General features: G+C 34.0%; 2 protein-coding genes across 4 annotated transcripts; both read right to left on the minus strand.

The window, feature by feature from the left end:
• Window positions 1-4,885: 4,885 nt before the first annotated feature.
• LOC140772524 (uncharacterized CRM domain-containing protein At3g25440, chloroplastic) lies at window positions 4,886-10,208 on the minus strand. Of its 3 annotated transcripts, none has more exons than XM_073114637.1 (5): window positions 10,102-10,208; window positions 9,908-10,018; window positions 8,803-9,115; window positions 6,687-7,094; window positions 4,886-6,050 (listed from the first exon to the last, which is right to left on the minus strand). In XM_073114637.1, the coding sequence occupies exons 1-5, from the start codon at window positions 10,158-10,160 to the stop codon at window positions 5,508-5,510; spliced, it is 1,434 nt and encodes a 477-aa protein (XP_072970738.1). In that variant the 5' UTR covers window positions 10,161-10,208; the 3' UTR covers window positions 4,886-5,507. The 3 variants fall into 3 exon arrangements, with proteins under 3 accessions (XP_072970738.1, XP_072970737.1, XP_072970739.1); XM_073114636.1 differs by having other exon boundaries at window positions 8,803-9,118; XM_073114638.1 differs by having other exon boundaries at window positions 4,887-6,050; window positions 8,803-9,096; window positions 10,102-10,130.
• Window positions 10,209-12,286: 2,078 nt separating this feature from the next.
• Window positions 12,287-13,383, minus strand: LOC140772180 (calmodulin-like protein 3). Its single transcript, XM_073114108.1, has one exon. The coding sequence runs from the start codon at window positions 13,311-13,313 to the stop codon at window positions 12,600-12,602; it is 714 nt and encodes a 237-aa protein (XP_072970209.1). The 5' UTR covers window positions 13,314-13,383; the 3' UTR covers window positions 12,287-12,599.
• Window positions 13,384-15,963: the final 2,580 nt, after the last annotated feature.

The raw sequence follows: 15,963 nt of genomic DNA on the forward strand, positions 1-15,963 counted from the left end.
CCTGTAACACCCCGTTAAAAAATCAAAAATAAGAAAAAGCTCTAAGTGAGCACGTTGTCATGAACTTAACATCTTTGAACATTTTGGCAAACCTACACGACGCTCTAACTTTTTTGCAAGATGAAGTAAGTCTTGAACTAAAATCAGTATAGAAGTAAGAAAGAGATAAAGCATTTACTAACACTTAAAGAAGAGTTATCTTGATAAAGTCTCACTTCTTTTCATTTACTCAAATTTTAGATGAAATATAAGTAGTGGATTCAAGCCCTTTATATAGAAAATAAAACTTAGCTACTAAATTAGCTTAACAAATATCTTTCCTAGATATTTAGAAGGGAATAGATAAGATCAAAAGGTGTCATCTTTTGTCCTTATCAATACAATAGTAGATAAGCTTGAGGCATATCCAGTAGTGGATAAGATCAAGTCTGGTCAAAATACTGCAATGTCCTTTGAGTCAGGCTTTGCTACTGCATCGCTGATGCTCTTGAACTATTATGACACTTCAGTTCTAACTAAAATTTTGATGGGGGCATCACAACGTGCTCACCAACATCACCTAATTTCTTCCTTGCACCTCTTCTTCCTTTTGGTTTCACCCCTCAACCGCCATCTTCTCTCTCTCTCAATGTCAACAATGGGTTCCTCTCTGAGATTGATCGTTTGCTTGAGAGCTTCTCCTCCGACGCATCCATCACCTCTAATGTAGTTCAAGATCAAGGACTTCATTGATCAAAGGAGGCAGGATGGTGTTTAGGGTAGAAAAAAAGTGGGATGGTAGTAAGGAAGGAGGAGGTAGAGAGTAGCGCGAGCTGCGAGCTAGTTGTGCTCTTCGCATTGTCTCACTTGAGCTCGATATGGAGACTACGTGTTACCGCGGCTGAGGGGGATCCTTGTGCTTGCTATAAGTTGCCTCGATGTAATGATTTTGGCCGGGGTTGCCTTCAAAAAGTTTAAACTCAATCTTATGCTATTCCCATTTTGAAGGAGTTGTTTCCTTTCAGCGATGACATTCCAATGTTATTTTATTCATATAGTGTAACAATCTTTTAAATATCCTTAATACACTTAAATCTGTCAAAATCTCTTGAGAATGTTAAACATCTATAATATCATAATCCTTCCCTCATAGTATGTTTGGAATGACACTTCCTAGTATCCTATTCTTTATATTTTGTCGTGTCTTAGCTTTTGATTCCTAAGGTTAATTAAGATGTAATAAGTTCATGCCTGGCAAACTGCAGATAGGTTAACTTTAATTTCTTTTGCTTTGGTAGTGTAGAAGTGTTCGTACGTTATTGTATGTAAATATTCATATCCATGACTTTCAAATTGTACACAATAATTCCCTTTGACATCATATAATTTAATATGTTGTACTATGGTACACAACTTCCTATGTTATTTTCTTGTTTCCACTAAGTAAATAAGACCTTTTATGCTACTGGGTTCTCATTTCTTAATTTTTCTATTACAAATATCTCTTAGTGTACTAGTGAGTATTATGATGGCTAAGACATCTGTTCACCATTTAAACTTCCAAAATAAATTCATCTTATCACAGTGACATTATACTAGAATATATGAAGTTTTTCTGTCTAAAATAAGTGTTAGACACTTATTTCCATTTACATATGCATTTGAACCAATTCATGCCTCTAATGTGATTATTTATAGTTTATTGTCTTAAATTCTAATTTTGCCCTTCTAGGATCTATTAGTTTAGTACAACTTAAATACTCTATTTGATTAATAAATATAAGAATTATTAGGTGGACCTATCCAAAACTATTGCGGATGTCAATAGGATTATTTAATTAATTAGTGTCATGACTATAGTACTTATATTTTATTATTTTTATTATCAAGGTGGACTCCGTACTATGCAAGGATGATCGTTGGCATAGTTGGAGTTGATTAACTTGAAAATAATGTCAAGCAAGTGAATCTTTCGTAGTCTAGGAATAGTGTAATATTAAATTGATATTTGGCTTTATGAATTCATGACAAGCATATTATACGTGTGCAAATATTTATTTACTGCATAATTATATTTACTTTACAGCTTCATAGTTATTTATGGATTGTTGGTACATATCTGAGTATGTGCACATCATTAATTGATGACGTTGATCATTGCACCACTCGCACGTATTATTACATAGTTAAGTTCTGACTATATAGTGCCCTCCACTAACATAGCCCGGGGTTAAGGGTAGAATTCATTATATGGTGCTTACAAACTAAATGGTCTATGCCTAAGGTCATTAGTCTGAGTGACATTCAAGCAATCACATTGTCTTGTTAGAAACTAGACACTGGTGATCTAAAACTATGATTGAAAGGTAAGGATCGTAGACCTAGCGGTAACCGATAACGCAGAGTCATGTTGTCCACTGATGAGCTAAGTGCTCTTGACTATTCTATTGTGAGTAGTGATAATTTTATAGAGGGAGATATGGATTTACGACTAGGGTCATTAATTTGTTGGCCATAGATAACTAGTCATATGCAGCGTCGTCAAGCATGTACGAGCGACATTATTGCTAAATGTCTATCCCTCCTCGATGTATGAGATTATCTATGAGTATGTATTTATAATGTGGTGAATAGCTCGATGAGCTTATAATGATAATTTATAGCTTTGGCGTTGTGGGAGCATAGGAGAAATAATTTGATAATTTATACGATGACATAATATGTGTCCCTTATTATTACATATGAGTTGTAGATTTGGAAATGATAAATATATTGCATGGATGTATTATTATTATTATCATATATATATATGTGGCATCTTTCTTTACACTAATTTTAGACTATAGAGGTGTATACTTGCTGGGCTTTGTGCTCACCATGTTTGGTAAAAATATTCTTCAGATTAGTAGATGACCCCAAATCCATGGAGAAGCTAGTGAAAAATTATGTATAATCTCTTTTGTCTATTTTATTATTGTAAATAAGCCAGATAGATTGTAGCCTCTACGTGGACATTTACTCTATTAAAGTATATGTATCTATATTTTGGGGGCTTATCATGGCCTGTGGTTTTTCTTGTGGTATTATTTGAAGAAATTTTAAGTATTCTAGTATATTGTATAGAAATATTGATCAACATGTCACGTAAAAACTACGTAGGTTTTACCCACGTGAAAGACATACGTATTTGGTGGTGGGTGTTTCATAACCTGCTAAATTTTGGATGAGCAACTTTTGAAAATAACTCTCCTGAAGATGTTAATAATTTATTTCCAAACATTAATATGAAAGAGTTTTTGATTGGCTAGTGCTACCTTGACTATGAAGCAAACTTATTAATAATGGAGGTTTGTTTTTGCCTAGGTCAGCAACTTGACCTAAAACCACTGAAAATGATAATCTATTTTCATTACATAGTAAAACACTTAAAAATTTCAGCGCATTTACTCTAAAATAAAATGCTAAAAAGTTGGATAGTCCATTTGCAAAAAAAACTACACAAGTGTTTTGAATAGAAAACATCCAAAAGTTTAGCATTTCATGTAAACTTTTCAGCATTTCAAACAAAAATGCTACTAAGTTTAGCATTTTACTCTTTCGCATAATATTGTTTTGATAGAATTATTCTGCAGGTCATTTAAGAGAATGCACTAATTATTTTGAACAAAAAAGTGTGTTTCATTTAGTAGTTCTGTATTTATATTAGAATACTTAATAAGACTTAGACTTTTTAGTATTTCCTTTTAAAATACTTAACATTTCAATGTTTTACTATTTTGACATAAAATTATTCTGATATACTTAGTCTGATAAAATTAAACAACTAAACCAAAGCAAATATCATTAGAAGAAGGGAAAACTACTCCCTCGTTATATAGTTAAACCTAAATTCACTTCAACACTCCTATCCTCCCTCTTCTCCCTGTATAGTTTTATTTATGTCATTTTATTGGTTATATTCAAACTCTAACAATTACTTTTTTTTTATCATATTTAATTAATCTATAGGTCAAAATTAAAGAGCAATAAAGTTGTAAATAATTAGATAAAATTTCTAATATATCTAAAATAATATCGATCCGACATACATACATATGTCTAAACCTAGTCAAATTAGTCAAACATATATTGCTTCATCCACACATATCATGTTTTCACTTATTAATATCTAACAACTACGAAAATTAATATTTATGTTTTATGATTCGAAAAAAAAAGTATCTAATAACTTAAACAAAGATAAATCTTGAGAAAATAAAAGTTTCTGTACACATCTAGATACCACAACCATATGTAAAATAATTATTTGGATCAATACATATACAAAATCTAGAACACAAAAAAAAGGTTGGGATAATATGTGTGTTATATATATTTGATCTCTAATTAATCTTCAAAGACGAAGAATAGGTAGGTCTTTCTCTCCTTCTCCATTTCGATGTCGGCTCTCAATAGGACAAACAAATTAGGATTATAGTTTCGAGAGAGGACCTAGCCTATTTATAACCCATTATGATTTATATTAGATCCAATAGGGCATACAGTTGACTGCTCAACCATATTAGAAAATAATAAAGTGCTCGTAGGCCTTAAAATTCAAAAGCAATTTGAAACATATGATTTCATTCTTTATCTTAGTAGAATCATCAACCTACTTAGAGTAAATTTTATTAACAATCCAATCTCAAAAAAATATCTCATCCATATAAGCTCCACCTCTAAAGCATTACATAAACCTAAACTTGGGCATTCATGAGAATGAACTCTTCTAGTAATGTTGCAATACTAAAACAATTCCTTAAGCATTTTCTTGTGTAGCATCAAGTAGCAAACTTAGGAAGAATTCCCTTCTTTCATCCCCTCAACATAACTAAGTTAACTTTCTCAAATACAACAGTGAGAAAAAAAAAAAAAGCAAGCTCATTGTAGAAAACTTTTCCTCCATTGATCTCAAAAGCTATTACAAGATTGATCACAGAAATTCCTTAGTTACATTTAAGAGAAAGATTCCTAATTAATAAAAAGAACAATTACATACTCTATGGTAAGGTGATGGTTTATATTCTCTCCCAAGAGTGTCCAGCCTTCTCCCATCTTGCCTCGCCTGGCGGTAAACCCCTCCATTGCAGCAAGTACTCGATAGTTTATGAGACTGCATCAACTGACTGTGCAAGTGTTTAGCATGTCTTCAACTTCCTTGTCGAACGATTTGATCATGGTGGCTGGCGGTCATTGTGACACTACTCGACTCAGGTCATCCTTGTCGTCAAGCTTATCTCTCCATGAATTCTGGTGGGTGGAGGATGCTACATTCTCTTGGGCTGCAGATTTTGAAAGAATGCAACATGCCAACAACATGCATTGTTGTGCAAGAAGTTTTGCGAAAATGACTGCAGCTACATTATCTAAACAATACAGACGAGAGAGAAATTCCTGCAATAGGAGCACACATCTTGATTAACAGCTAACAATATTAAACAATATTACATGATTTTAAAAAGGAAAGGAAACAATTGTTTCTTTCAGAATTAAGGTTTTCTTTTCTTCAACAATGAGCTAGCTCTTAAGAAAATTCTGTCGATCTCATCTAGCTCGGACACTTTTAGTTCTTTCTCAGATGAATTGCCCCTCTTTGAGGCAGCAGCTATCTGACGCAGATGCTCCTCAAAGTCCTCTGGCTCTGCATTGTTCTTCGATGGAAACTTCTCCACTATATCTAAATATAAAGGGCGCCGCGTTTCCTCCTGAATCTGCCCTTCAGAATCTGTCTCAAAAATGTCAGAGAGATCTTCTGACTCCGAAAAAATGCTGGAATCCGCTGAGGACCCATCTTCATCAAGTGTATTCCTTTCAGCTTTTTGACCCTCAAATTTCTCAAAGCTCTCTAACTGGCATTCAGACACAGTTCTTCTATCATCAGCACTAGCAATTTCTTCTTTGGCTATTATCTTGCATTTATTCTCTCCGTCTAGTTTCATTTGTGCTTGAAGATCTTCAAGGTCATGTTCAAGTCGTGGAATATATCTCCGAACACCTCGAAGGCCTTCTCTATACTTTGATTTATCGAGCGCCTGGATAAAAGATTATGAGTCAAATTACATATTAGTGTTAAAAAAATGGAATAGAAGAATAAGGCACCACCATCAAGGACAAGTAGACCACAAGCTATTCACCGCTTCTAGAAGTAATTAACCATCCTATAGCCACCCAAATAATTAATAGAGGAAGCATAATAGAAGAGCCATCCAATTGCCATGATGGTTTCACAACTAGAAGAAGCAAAGAACAAAAAGATGAGAATGCAAGGAATTGCCACTTTCTATCAACGGGTATAGCTGTATTTAACGATTGATCAGGTCTTTCACACTCTCATATTTGCTGATTGTGCAGTGAAAGAAAATCTCCTCACGTTTTTTATGTGGAGATTGTAGGACTTGTCAAGGTAAAAAAGAAACAGAATAACCATTACTGGGTGAAATTAAGTTGACGGTTGGCTTTCTCAGAGAAGTCAAAGTCACTAGTCCCAACTATAGGGAAATGATACATGCAATAAATAGATAATTATATGTATATATTCAAGTACATATACACATATCCGTCGTAATGTTGTATGAATATGTCCATTTGAAATGTGTAAGCCCAATGACATAAATCTTCACTGAATTAATTCCTTTTAGCTAACATGTTAGGAAAAGAAAAAAAAATACCTTCTTTCTAGAAAGTGTAACCTTTGGAGACATGATCTCTGTAGGTGGCTGTGCATAATTCTTTCCTCTGTACATAATAATAGTATTCTCTTCATGAATATCAAGCACAATTCCTCCACTTAATCTGGCCAACTCTGCTGCAATTTCCTTAACCTCCTCTGGAGTGAATGTCTTGACCACAACCTTTAATGTTTGATGCTTTTTCCAATGCAAATGCATGTTCAGTATCACTCCCTGGAAAATACCACGCCTTCCAACAGGCACATAGTTTTTGCACTTCTGGCCCATCTTGAGAAAGAAAAAGTGCTCTTCAGGTGTAAGTATCTCTGGGTCATGAGTAGTTTCCGATGAGTCTGATGGTTCAATTTTCTTTAAAGCCTTGACAATTCGTTCTTCTTTCCTATGGGCCTTCATGGTCACCACAAATAGGGATATTCACAAAGTATTAGTTTTCTATGTAGAGCCTACCAAAGGTACAAAATCTAGCAGCATATCACAAATTAACCAAAGAAGAATCAGCATTTAGTACAAAAGAAACCCAGTATCTAAAACGAACATGGAACAATTGTTTCAAATAAGTTCATGAACAATGTGTACAACATCTGAGAATTGATGATTCCCGAATGTTATCAAGATAAATGAACCGGATCCTTTTATATAAAGAAATACATACTTGCACATTCAGGAAATGAAAAACCTATTACAAGTCAAGAAAAGTATTCAGTATGTGTGGTCATTATAGTCTCAATCCTGAACACTGCAGATGCCAGACACAAACAAAAGGAAAGAATTTGGTGCAAAAAGGTCTAGTGCTGACTAGATGTGATCTCAAGAAACTCATTTAAGGATGCAAGGTAAATAGAAATGATCAAATCTGAAGAGCTACCTTATGGTGAAAGGCTTAGCATCTTTCTGTTAGGCATTTTAAAGGATATCATCATGTGGGGACAATTTCTCTGTGCAGAAGAGGTAGAACTGATCATGGCACAAGCGACTGGCAAATCCATCTTTTCAGCCCCTAGATTTTTTATGTCCCAGTATGGGCTTGATGAATTCCTCTTTTCAAAAGTGGGGTAATGACAATGCAGGGTATCCAAGACATTGTGACATTGGGATCAAATACATCCTAAAGGACAATGAAGAGAAAAGAAACTCCTTGGAAGAGACATAAACATCATATGCTCTACCAAAAAATATTTCACTACACTTCTGTTAAGGTTTTTCATGTCAGATATTAATAAGACTCCAATTAATCTTCATTCCACTCTTTTCGGCTTAACCATATCTTAGAGATGAAGGCAAGTCACTAAATCAAAAGATGTCATTTTCCTCTTGTCTGGACAATTCCAACCTCCAGCGGACTTTGCTGAAATTAGATTATTCTCCCTGCCTAGTGTGATATAGCTTTTGTAATGAATCCCACTATTTTCTGAGTTTGTTACAGCCAGAAATTTGGCAAAAATTCAGAAGGTTCCTGTTAGGTTAACATGTAAACATAAAAATTTATCAATCTTTTGGGGTTCTCACTTTCTTATTTGTGCTCAAGCCGGTAACACATTGCTGGAAAAGAAAGGCTTAGGTGATAAGGAAATGCTAATAAGATAATGCTCTGTCCAATTCAGTATCAGGTGAAGGAATGAGCTCTGAGATATATAATAAACTGAAAACATACAAATGATGAAATCCAAGAAATCTCTTAATCAGGCTAACAAAAAAAAATTACCTCACACCATTTTGGCAATAAAAAATTCTGAAGCAAGCAGAGGACAGAAATACTGATTGTTTGTTGTTTGATAATAAAAATGGTAGAAGAATTTGAATCCTGCTGGAAACAACATGAAACACTGGACGGCAGTCAAAAAGCAGGAAGTTCAAGAAATGAAGGCATATAGTAAGTTATGGCATGTGTATGTGTGTCAAATAAGATTCTTTCCTTCTTCTTTTTTCTACCCTTTTTTTTTTCTAAGAGATTCATCCTAAAGCATCTGTTGGTCAAATAAACAAGGCATTATATCTAGTAGACACATTACTGACTTATCACTCATACATAGAATAAATAGAAAGTAAATGTTGACAACAAATTATAAATGGCTAACCCAGCCAAGAATTGACTTACTTTCTTCAATTTGTACAAAATCTTCTCCTCGGCTGTCATTCTTTCATACTCCTTTTTCTTTTTCCATCTGAAGAACTTTAACCACCTTACAACTGCCCTTTTTCCTTTCAACTTCTTTCTCTTTGCTTTTACATTACTAGAATCATCAATTGATGCCATATTTCCAGTATTTTCTTGAGGCTCCACCTCGTTCTGACAAGTGCTTCTAAGTGACTGGATCGTGTGTATATAACAGCACCCATTAAAAGGGGCGCGCTTCAAGCTATTGGGGAAATCAGGCCCTTGATTGTAAACCTTGTAGGAAATATCAGAGCTACTGCAAAATGAGAATTTTCCCCAGAACATGGAAATATAAAGCAAGGAATCCACGACTCTCTTTAATGCTCAATATGATTTTTGCCTCAAATATCATGCACTAAGATAAGTAATACAGGCTAAGAGAAACATGGCACTTGAAAAGAAAGTATAGAAGTAAGAAATAGCTTTTTATTCAGATAAGTCCCATAATATTTCAAACTATTTCATACCGTGTAAACAAACAACAACGAAAATAAATTTCAGAACATAATACATATTTTGCATTTTACCATAATCATACCATTAACTAATCAAATTCAATTATTATATAGCTTCAGCACCTCTTTCTTTGGTTACTGTTCAGACAATAACTAAGCACTTGTTTCATTAGTCGCACATATGTTAATATGTTCTGCGCCACACATGACAAAAGGAGTCTGAGAAAATCTTATACATAACATTGTAGCATCTCTTTTTCTTGGTTACAGCAGTTCCTTCATAGGATACCACAGATGGTTTTAAACAAACACCTTCAAACATATAAACCACTCGTGAGAAAATAAAATGTAGTTCGCATCAAGGCAAGAAATTAGTTCCAAAATTGAGCTTCAATTCCTTCAATTGCCATATCAACAAAAGTAATAGCAAGGAAAAAAGGAAGACCCATAAACCTTTAGAACAATTGAAGGAAAACCAAAACCCAGAATGATCCAAAAAAAAAAACCAATAACCACATAAAAATCAAAACGTTAAACAGATTACATACATATCACAACAATAAATACAATAAAGGAGCAACCTTTCTTACCTCACTGATCTTATATAAGTCCCAAAATCGCGTCTTTCTTGCAAAGTCGCAAGCTTTTCGAAGCCAAAGGCCGAGTCTCTCAAAACTCGCGACCAGTTATCAGGCATAGAGCTGCCAAGAGATGCAAGCAGAGGGGAAACAGGTTACGTTTAAATGGAAAGGAAACGATGGGAAACGAGGAGAGATATACTCACCGAAGAGAGGGAAACGGCGATGTCCTCGGCCTCCAACGCGAGAGTAAACGGCTCGCCATACTTGGATTGGTATGCTTCACTACTGGAGGAGGAAGAAGGGGTTTGGCTCTTGGCAGTACTAAAGGAATGAAAAGGACTAAATGGGCCGGGTATTTAGTGGTCGAAAACGGGTCGGATAAATATCCAATCCGATTCGGTTCTATTAAATTATTCTATATTCGAGCTTTGGATAATATGGACTAAGATTTAAGGTGGTAATTTTTTGACCCTATAACATAATCCGACATTAAATAGTTTGCGTTTAGTATAATAGATTCGGGTCATAAATAAATTTATATGTCTAATTTAATTATTAAATGAGTTGTGCTCGTAATAAATACCTAAAAAATATGCATATTTATCACTTGAATAATTTTTATATAATTTGAAAATATTTATTTATAACTCAAATAAATTATATGATCTTGAATAACTCATGTTATCTATTTAATAAACAACTTATCTTCATCCTTAGAATTCAGACCTCAATCCATATCCGGATCTGTATTTTTAGTTCCGATACGGATTCAGATACGGATATTTGACGGATAGCAAAATTTAAAACCATATCCTAGCTAAACGGATAATTTTCGGATAAATGATCGGATCTTAACGGATATTGATTAAATTTAAAATAATTATAATATTTTATTTAAATATAATTAACACAAAATTATTAAGAGTTTTACAATAAATAATTTTTTTGCATGTCAAATATATAAAATTAGAGAAATTAATCTCTATAAATAATATATAATGTATTATTAGTAATAATATTAATACTTACTATTTAAATAAGCAAACTAAAAACTGTAAATCATTTAAAAAAATATGCAGGTAAATGGATATCCGATATCCGTATCCGAATCCGAAAAATTTATCCGACCCGTATCCGAATCCAAATTCGAGTCGGATAGAAATTTTTATCTGAATCCGATCCTAGTCGGGTCGGATAGCGGGTCGGGTCGGAGTAACTCCGACCCGTTTTCACCCGTTTACTTAAGACGAAATTGAGCCGTTCTCCTATATAATTGAGTATCATAGTTATTTTGAACATTTAATGATATTATTTTAAAATTTTGTATGTCTTGTTTGGTCATTTTGATACCATTTAGTTAATTTTAGCAGATAACCTAACGGTTTTACTTTAGTCATATATATAGTAACTAATTTGAGACTTTTTTAAATATAAGAGATAAAATAATTTTAGACATAGGTACATTGTGGTAAAATATATTTAACTATATATATTATATTTATTTAATGTGAATCTCTAATTTGTTTCTCTTATATATGTGTTATAAATTTAATTAATTTTATATTTATCCTAATAAGAACCCTAATCGTAACACAAGGAGCCTCTTGAAAAGCTAAAACGTTACTATATGTATATATATATATAAGCTGGTCACGATGAGATTTAAAACAACAAATGGTCCATTTTAATTAGATGGTATAAGCTCATTTCCAATGAGGTAAAGCTTCCTTCTATGGAGAAATAGGTTGACGTCCATTTTAATTAATTAAATGAATGTCAAAATGCAACATATTAATTTAGATTAGTACATAAATAAATTCATTATTAAAATATTTATTAATATAGTATTTTTAGAAATATCATATCAAACATCTTTTTCATACAATTATATTGTATTATGATTCATACCTCGTCTTTGAAAATTTTATAACCCGACTCACTTTTTCTCCTATAATTTTTATTTAATACTCCCAATTAAGTTAGACGGTACTAAAAAATTATTTTATATAATATATAAAATAATTTATAAATATTTAAATTACTCTTAGATTTAGTCAACGAGGGAATGTGAATCATAAAATAATTAAAATATAAGGCATAATTTATAAAAAATTTAAGAACTCATGCACAGGTATCAATCAAGGAGCAGAAAGGTAAAAGGCAATGACTCTTTCAATCCAAGGAAGAATATATGCCTTGAGAAAGACTGCCATTTGCCCTTGCAGCTACGTTACTACGTCAAGCAAGTCTTTGGCAAGTTTTGTTGCAACATAGAGAACTTGTGCATTACGGCCCAACATACTACTACCATTTCTTTTCCAAAGAGAACAAAAAACATAACAATCAAATGGAGAAGAAGAAGAGACTGGGCAACAAACACCTCACCACTTCTCCCAATGAGTTGACGTACCATATGTTTAATTAATTTGACCACAGTTAATAATTTATTAGCTTTACAAACATGAGAGATAGAAGAAGAAGAAGAAGAAGAAGAAGAAGAAGAAGTTGAATTAAAAAGAAATTAGAGTTCACAACAATAATCAAGCCAGCAAAAACCAACAAAATAATATATATATATATATATATATATATATATATATATATATATATATATATATAATTCATAGCGTTCGATCAATCTCGTCGTTCTCTCAGCAATATATACATCTCCAGATTGGTTTGTTTGTTTGTCGATTACTTGTTAACTCAACACCGCGAACCCACCGCCGCGCATCATCATCTTGAACTCGTTGAAATCGACCATCCCGTCGCCGTCCTTGTCCACGTTCCGTATCATCTTCCGGCAGTCCTCGGCCGTCCTCCCCTGCTTGATCCCGAGCGAGGCGAGGACGGACCGTAGCTCGTCGACGGTGATGAACCCGTCCCCGTTCTCGTCGAACACATTGAACGCCTCCCTCATGTCCTCCTCCTCCTTCTCCTCCTCCTTCTCGCCCATGATCGTCTGGTACAACGCGCCAAACTCGATGATGTCGACGCACCCGTCGCCGTTCGCGTCAATCTTGTCGATCATCGCCGTCAGGTCCTTCTCGGGGATATATATGCCCAGATTCTCAAGCGAGTCGTTCAGTTCTAACCTCGTGATCCGCCCGTCCCCGTTGCGGTCGAACATCTGAAAGACGCGCTTCAACTCCGCCGGGTCGATCTCCCCGCGCGCCGCCGCCATTGTTGGTCCCGCGCGGGAGGCCGGGGAAGGAGAGGGCTTCACGACGATGCGCGACGCCGGGATCTTCCGGGACCCCTCTTCTCGGCGACCGGAGAAACGCCAAGAAGAGGGGAGCAGAGGGAGGAGGAGAGAGAGGAAGAGGGCGTTGAGGAGGTGGACGAGAAAGGAGATTCTCGGAACAAGCGCCGTCGGCATCGGGGGGTTGGACAGTGTTTGGCTTCCCGCTGCCATCTGTGCGGCGACGAGGATTTGGAGGCGGAGATCTTGAGAATTTCTAACGGCTAGGAACAGAAAATTGTTGGCTTTTTCGACGATTTATACTAATCTTAGTCGCCTCAAGACGCGTCTAAAGAGAATTTAAAATTTGGTACCAGAAAAGCGCGTCTCGGAGATGCGAATATATATATATATATATATATATATATATATATATATAATTATTTATTTATTTATTTCGATTTTTAAATTCTAGTGACCGTTGGACGCGGATCTGGGCCAACGCGCTAAAAGCTGGGGACGGCCAGGGAGAGCCGTTGGATGTCGTAGGAAACGGCCCGATGGACGCCGCGTGGAGGAGAAAGGGCACGTAGGCGAGGACGTGGGGGGGGGGGGGGGATGTGGACAGTGATGCCGAGTTTGCTGATGTGTGTTTCGTCTCCGGTATTTGATTTGATTTTCATTTTTTTTTATTTTTCTCTTCCAATTACTTTATTCGTCTATTTAATTGTCTAATTTATTGGTGTTGTTCGTCGAACAGCGAGCAGAGATCTGCCCGCTTTTATTTGATTATAATTTTCTTGTTGGTTGTTGATAACCACGAAATAATTTTATAAGATTAAAGAAAATTTGCATATAACACCCTGTATGTAATTTAATCCAGTATCCTTTGAGAAATATATCCGTTGGTACGGCTCTGTCAAGAACCCAACAAGGGGATGAAGATTCTTTTTCATGGTACTGTTTGCTACTAAGTATAAAAAGGGCCAAAGTTGTTGTTGTAAATTTATTTACACATAGGGTGTTACCTGCAAAAGTTCCCCTAATAAGAAAATGGATATATATTAACTATTAAAATCTACTTTTTGACAATTATATTATTTTAATATTTATTAAGTAAAAGACATATATATCATATATATATATCAAAATAAGGATATTGATATCTTTTATAATTAACTTGATAAAAATTTAATTATATTTTATCTTTTTTTATTATTTACATATATCTTCTATTAGTTTAAGATTGATTTAAATTAAATTTTAATAGATAGAGATAGAGAATTATATTTAAATTGAAGTTTATTTCCAAATAATCAAGTTTAAATTATTTAATATTAAATAATATCACTTATAGTAAAGTCATAATTATATTTAGGAGAAAAATCTTAATGGAAAAAAAAAACATGTAGAGCATTTCTTCCGTACAGTAAAATTAATTGTTATCAATCAGTTTGATGAACATATAACAATTAAAATCTTTAAGAGTATAATAAGAAAATTCAAAAGTTAGATACACGTAATTAAATATTCTTAACTAATATACTTTTTTTTTTAAATCGGTATCGAAAAACTGGTACCGAATATAAAAAGCGGCTATTATAGTAGTTGGATTAAGATTATAATTTTTAAAAGTGCATTAAAAAATTTGCCTTTATTTATAGGTTGAGGAGACAACCACCCATTGAACTGGAAGTGAGCTGTGCGGTGGGGGAGAAGGTTGATCAATAATGAGTGTGTTGAAGTCTCTGCTAGACAACTCTCTATCATTATTGTGACGAAGAGAGAGAGAGAGAGAGAGAGAAGAGTATACCTTCCATGCATGATAATGGAGATAGAATAAGAAAGATAATTCTGTCAATGGTTGTCATCACAGCCTTGCAAGAGCCGACTTTGGTAAACGCTCTTCTGGATAAATGTCAACGTCTAGTGGAAAATAGTACCAGTGGAAAAAATGAATGTGAGCAAGGAGGAGATTTCTCGCAAATGGACGATAGGAGATCTGGAGCAAAACTTGAAGGTTGATGATGATAACCATAAGACCCGCACTCAAACTATAAGACCTGGAGGGAGTTAGATGGCCTTTGAGAAGTCTTACTTAATTAAACGAACCTTCTCTCTCTCTCTCTCTAACTTACTTATAGGAATGAGGACCGTAAAGGCTGGTATCATTTCATTGAAAGAAGAGGGTTAGACCTGGGGACTTAGAAAAGTCTTGGTCAAGAGATTGAAAGATAGCAGACTAGTATCAAGGAAAGAGAGTTGGAAGATCGGTAATAGGCTTTTAGAGAAAATAAAGGAAAGAAGAAGATAACATTTTAGTATATGTAAGACTTAGAAAAGAAAATAAAATATTTCCTCTCTTTGATTTAATGGTTTAAGGAGGAGAGAAAAGAAAAGGGTACTATAAATCAGTGCAAATAGCTTGGTAGATTTAATTTTTCGAATATGGATGCAGATATTTGTTTAACTATATATTTTTTTAAATGACTTATATTTTTTAATTTTTTATTTAAATAATAAATATTCATATTGTTTTATCTAAACTTCTAGATAAATTTCTTTTTCTAAACTCTTAATATTTCAATTTATTTAATATTTGATCAGCGTCTAGCTAAAATCTGACTTTTTATTCGAAAAGTATTTGATACATATCTATTTAGTTAGAATATTATTTTAAGTTTTATTATCTGTCAAATATATGTATTTAAATTCGTATTCTAAATATAATTTGAGCAATATCTTATCTGTATCTAATCCATTTTTATCCTTGCACAATCCATAATTTTAATCAGATTGCCTTATACACATACAAGCTAAATGTAATATTCAATCATACTTTTTTAAATGTGTTAATAGAATCTCAAAAGTTCAAATTACTAGT

This window comes from Typha angustifolia, chromosome 12, assembly GCF_048772165.1.
Source record: "Typha angustifolia cultivar Huaian chromosome 12, ASM4877216v1, whole genome shotgun sequence".
In the NCBI taxonomy this organism is placed as follows: domain Eukaryota; kingdom Viridiplantae; phylum Streptophyta; class Magnoliopsida; order Poales; family Typhaceae; genus Typha; species Typha angustifolia.

Bases quoted from the DNA above. Each gene is read 5' to 3' on its own strand.
- LOC140772180 (XM_073114108.1), bottom strand. From the start codon at position 13,313: ATGGCAGCGGGAAGCCAAACACTGTCCAACCCCCCGATGCCGACGGCG.
- LOC140772524 (XM_073114636.1), bottom strand. From the start codon at position 10,160: ATGGCGAGCCGTTTACTCTCGCGTTGGAGGCCGAGGACATCGCCGTTT. The intron at 9,119-9,907 runs GTAAGAAAGGTT...CTCATTTTGCAG, and splicing joins ACTTATATAAGATCAGTGAG to TAGCTCTGATATTTCCTACA. The intron at 7,095-8,802 runs GTAAGTCAATTC...GTGACCATGAAG, and splicing joins TTTTGTACAAATTGAAGAAA to GCCCATAGGAAAGAAGAACG.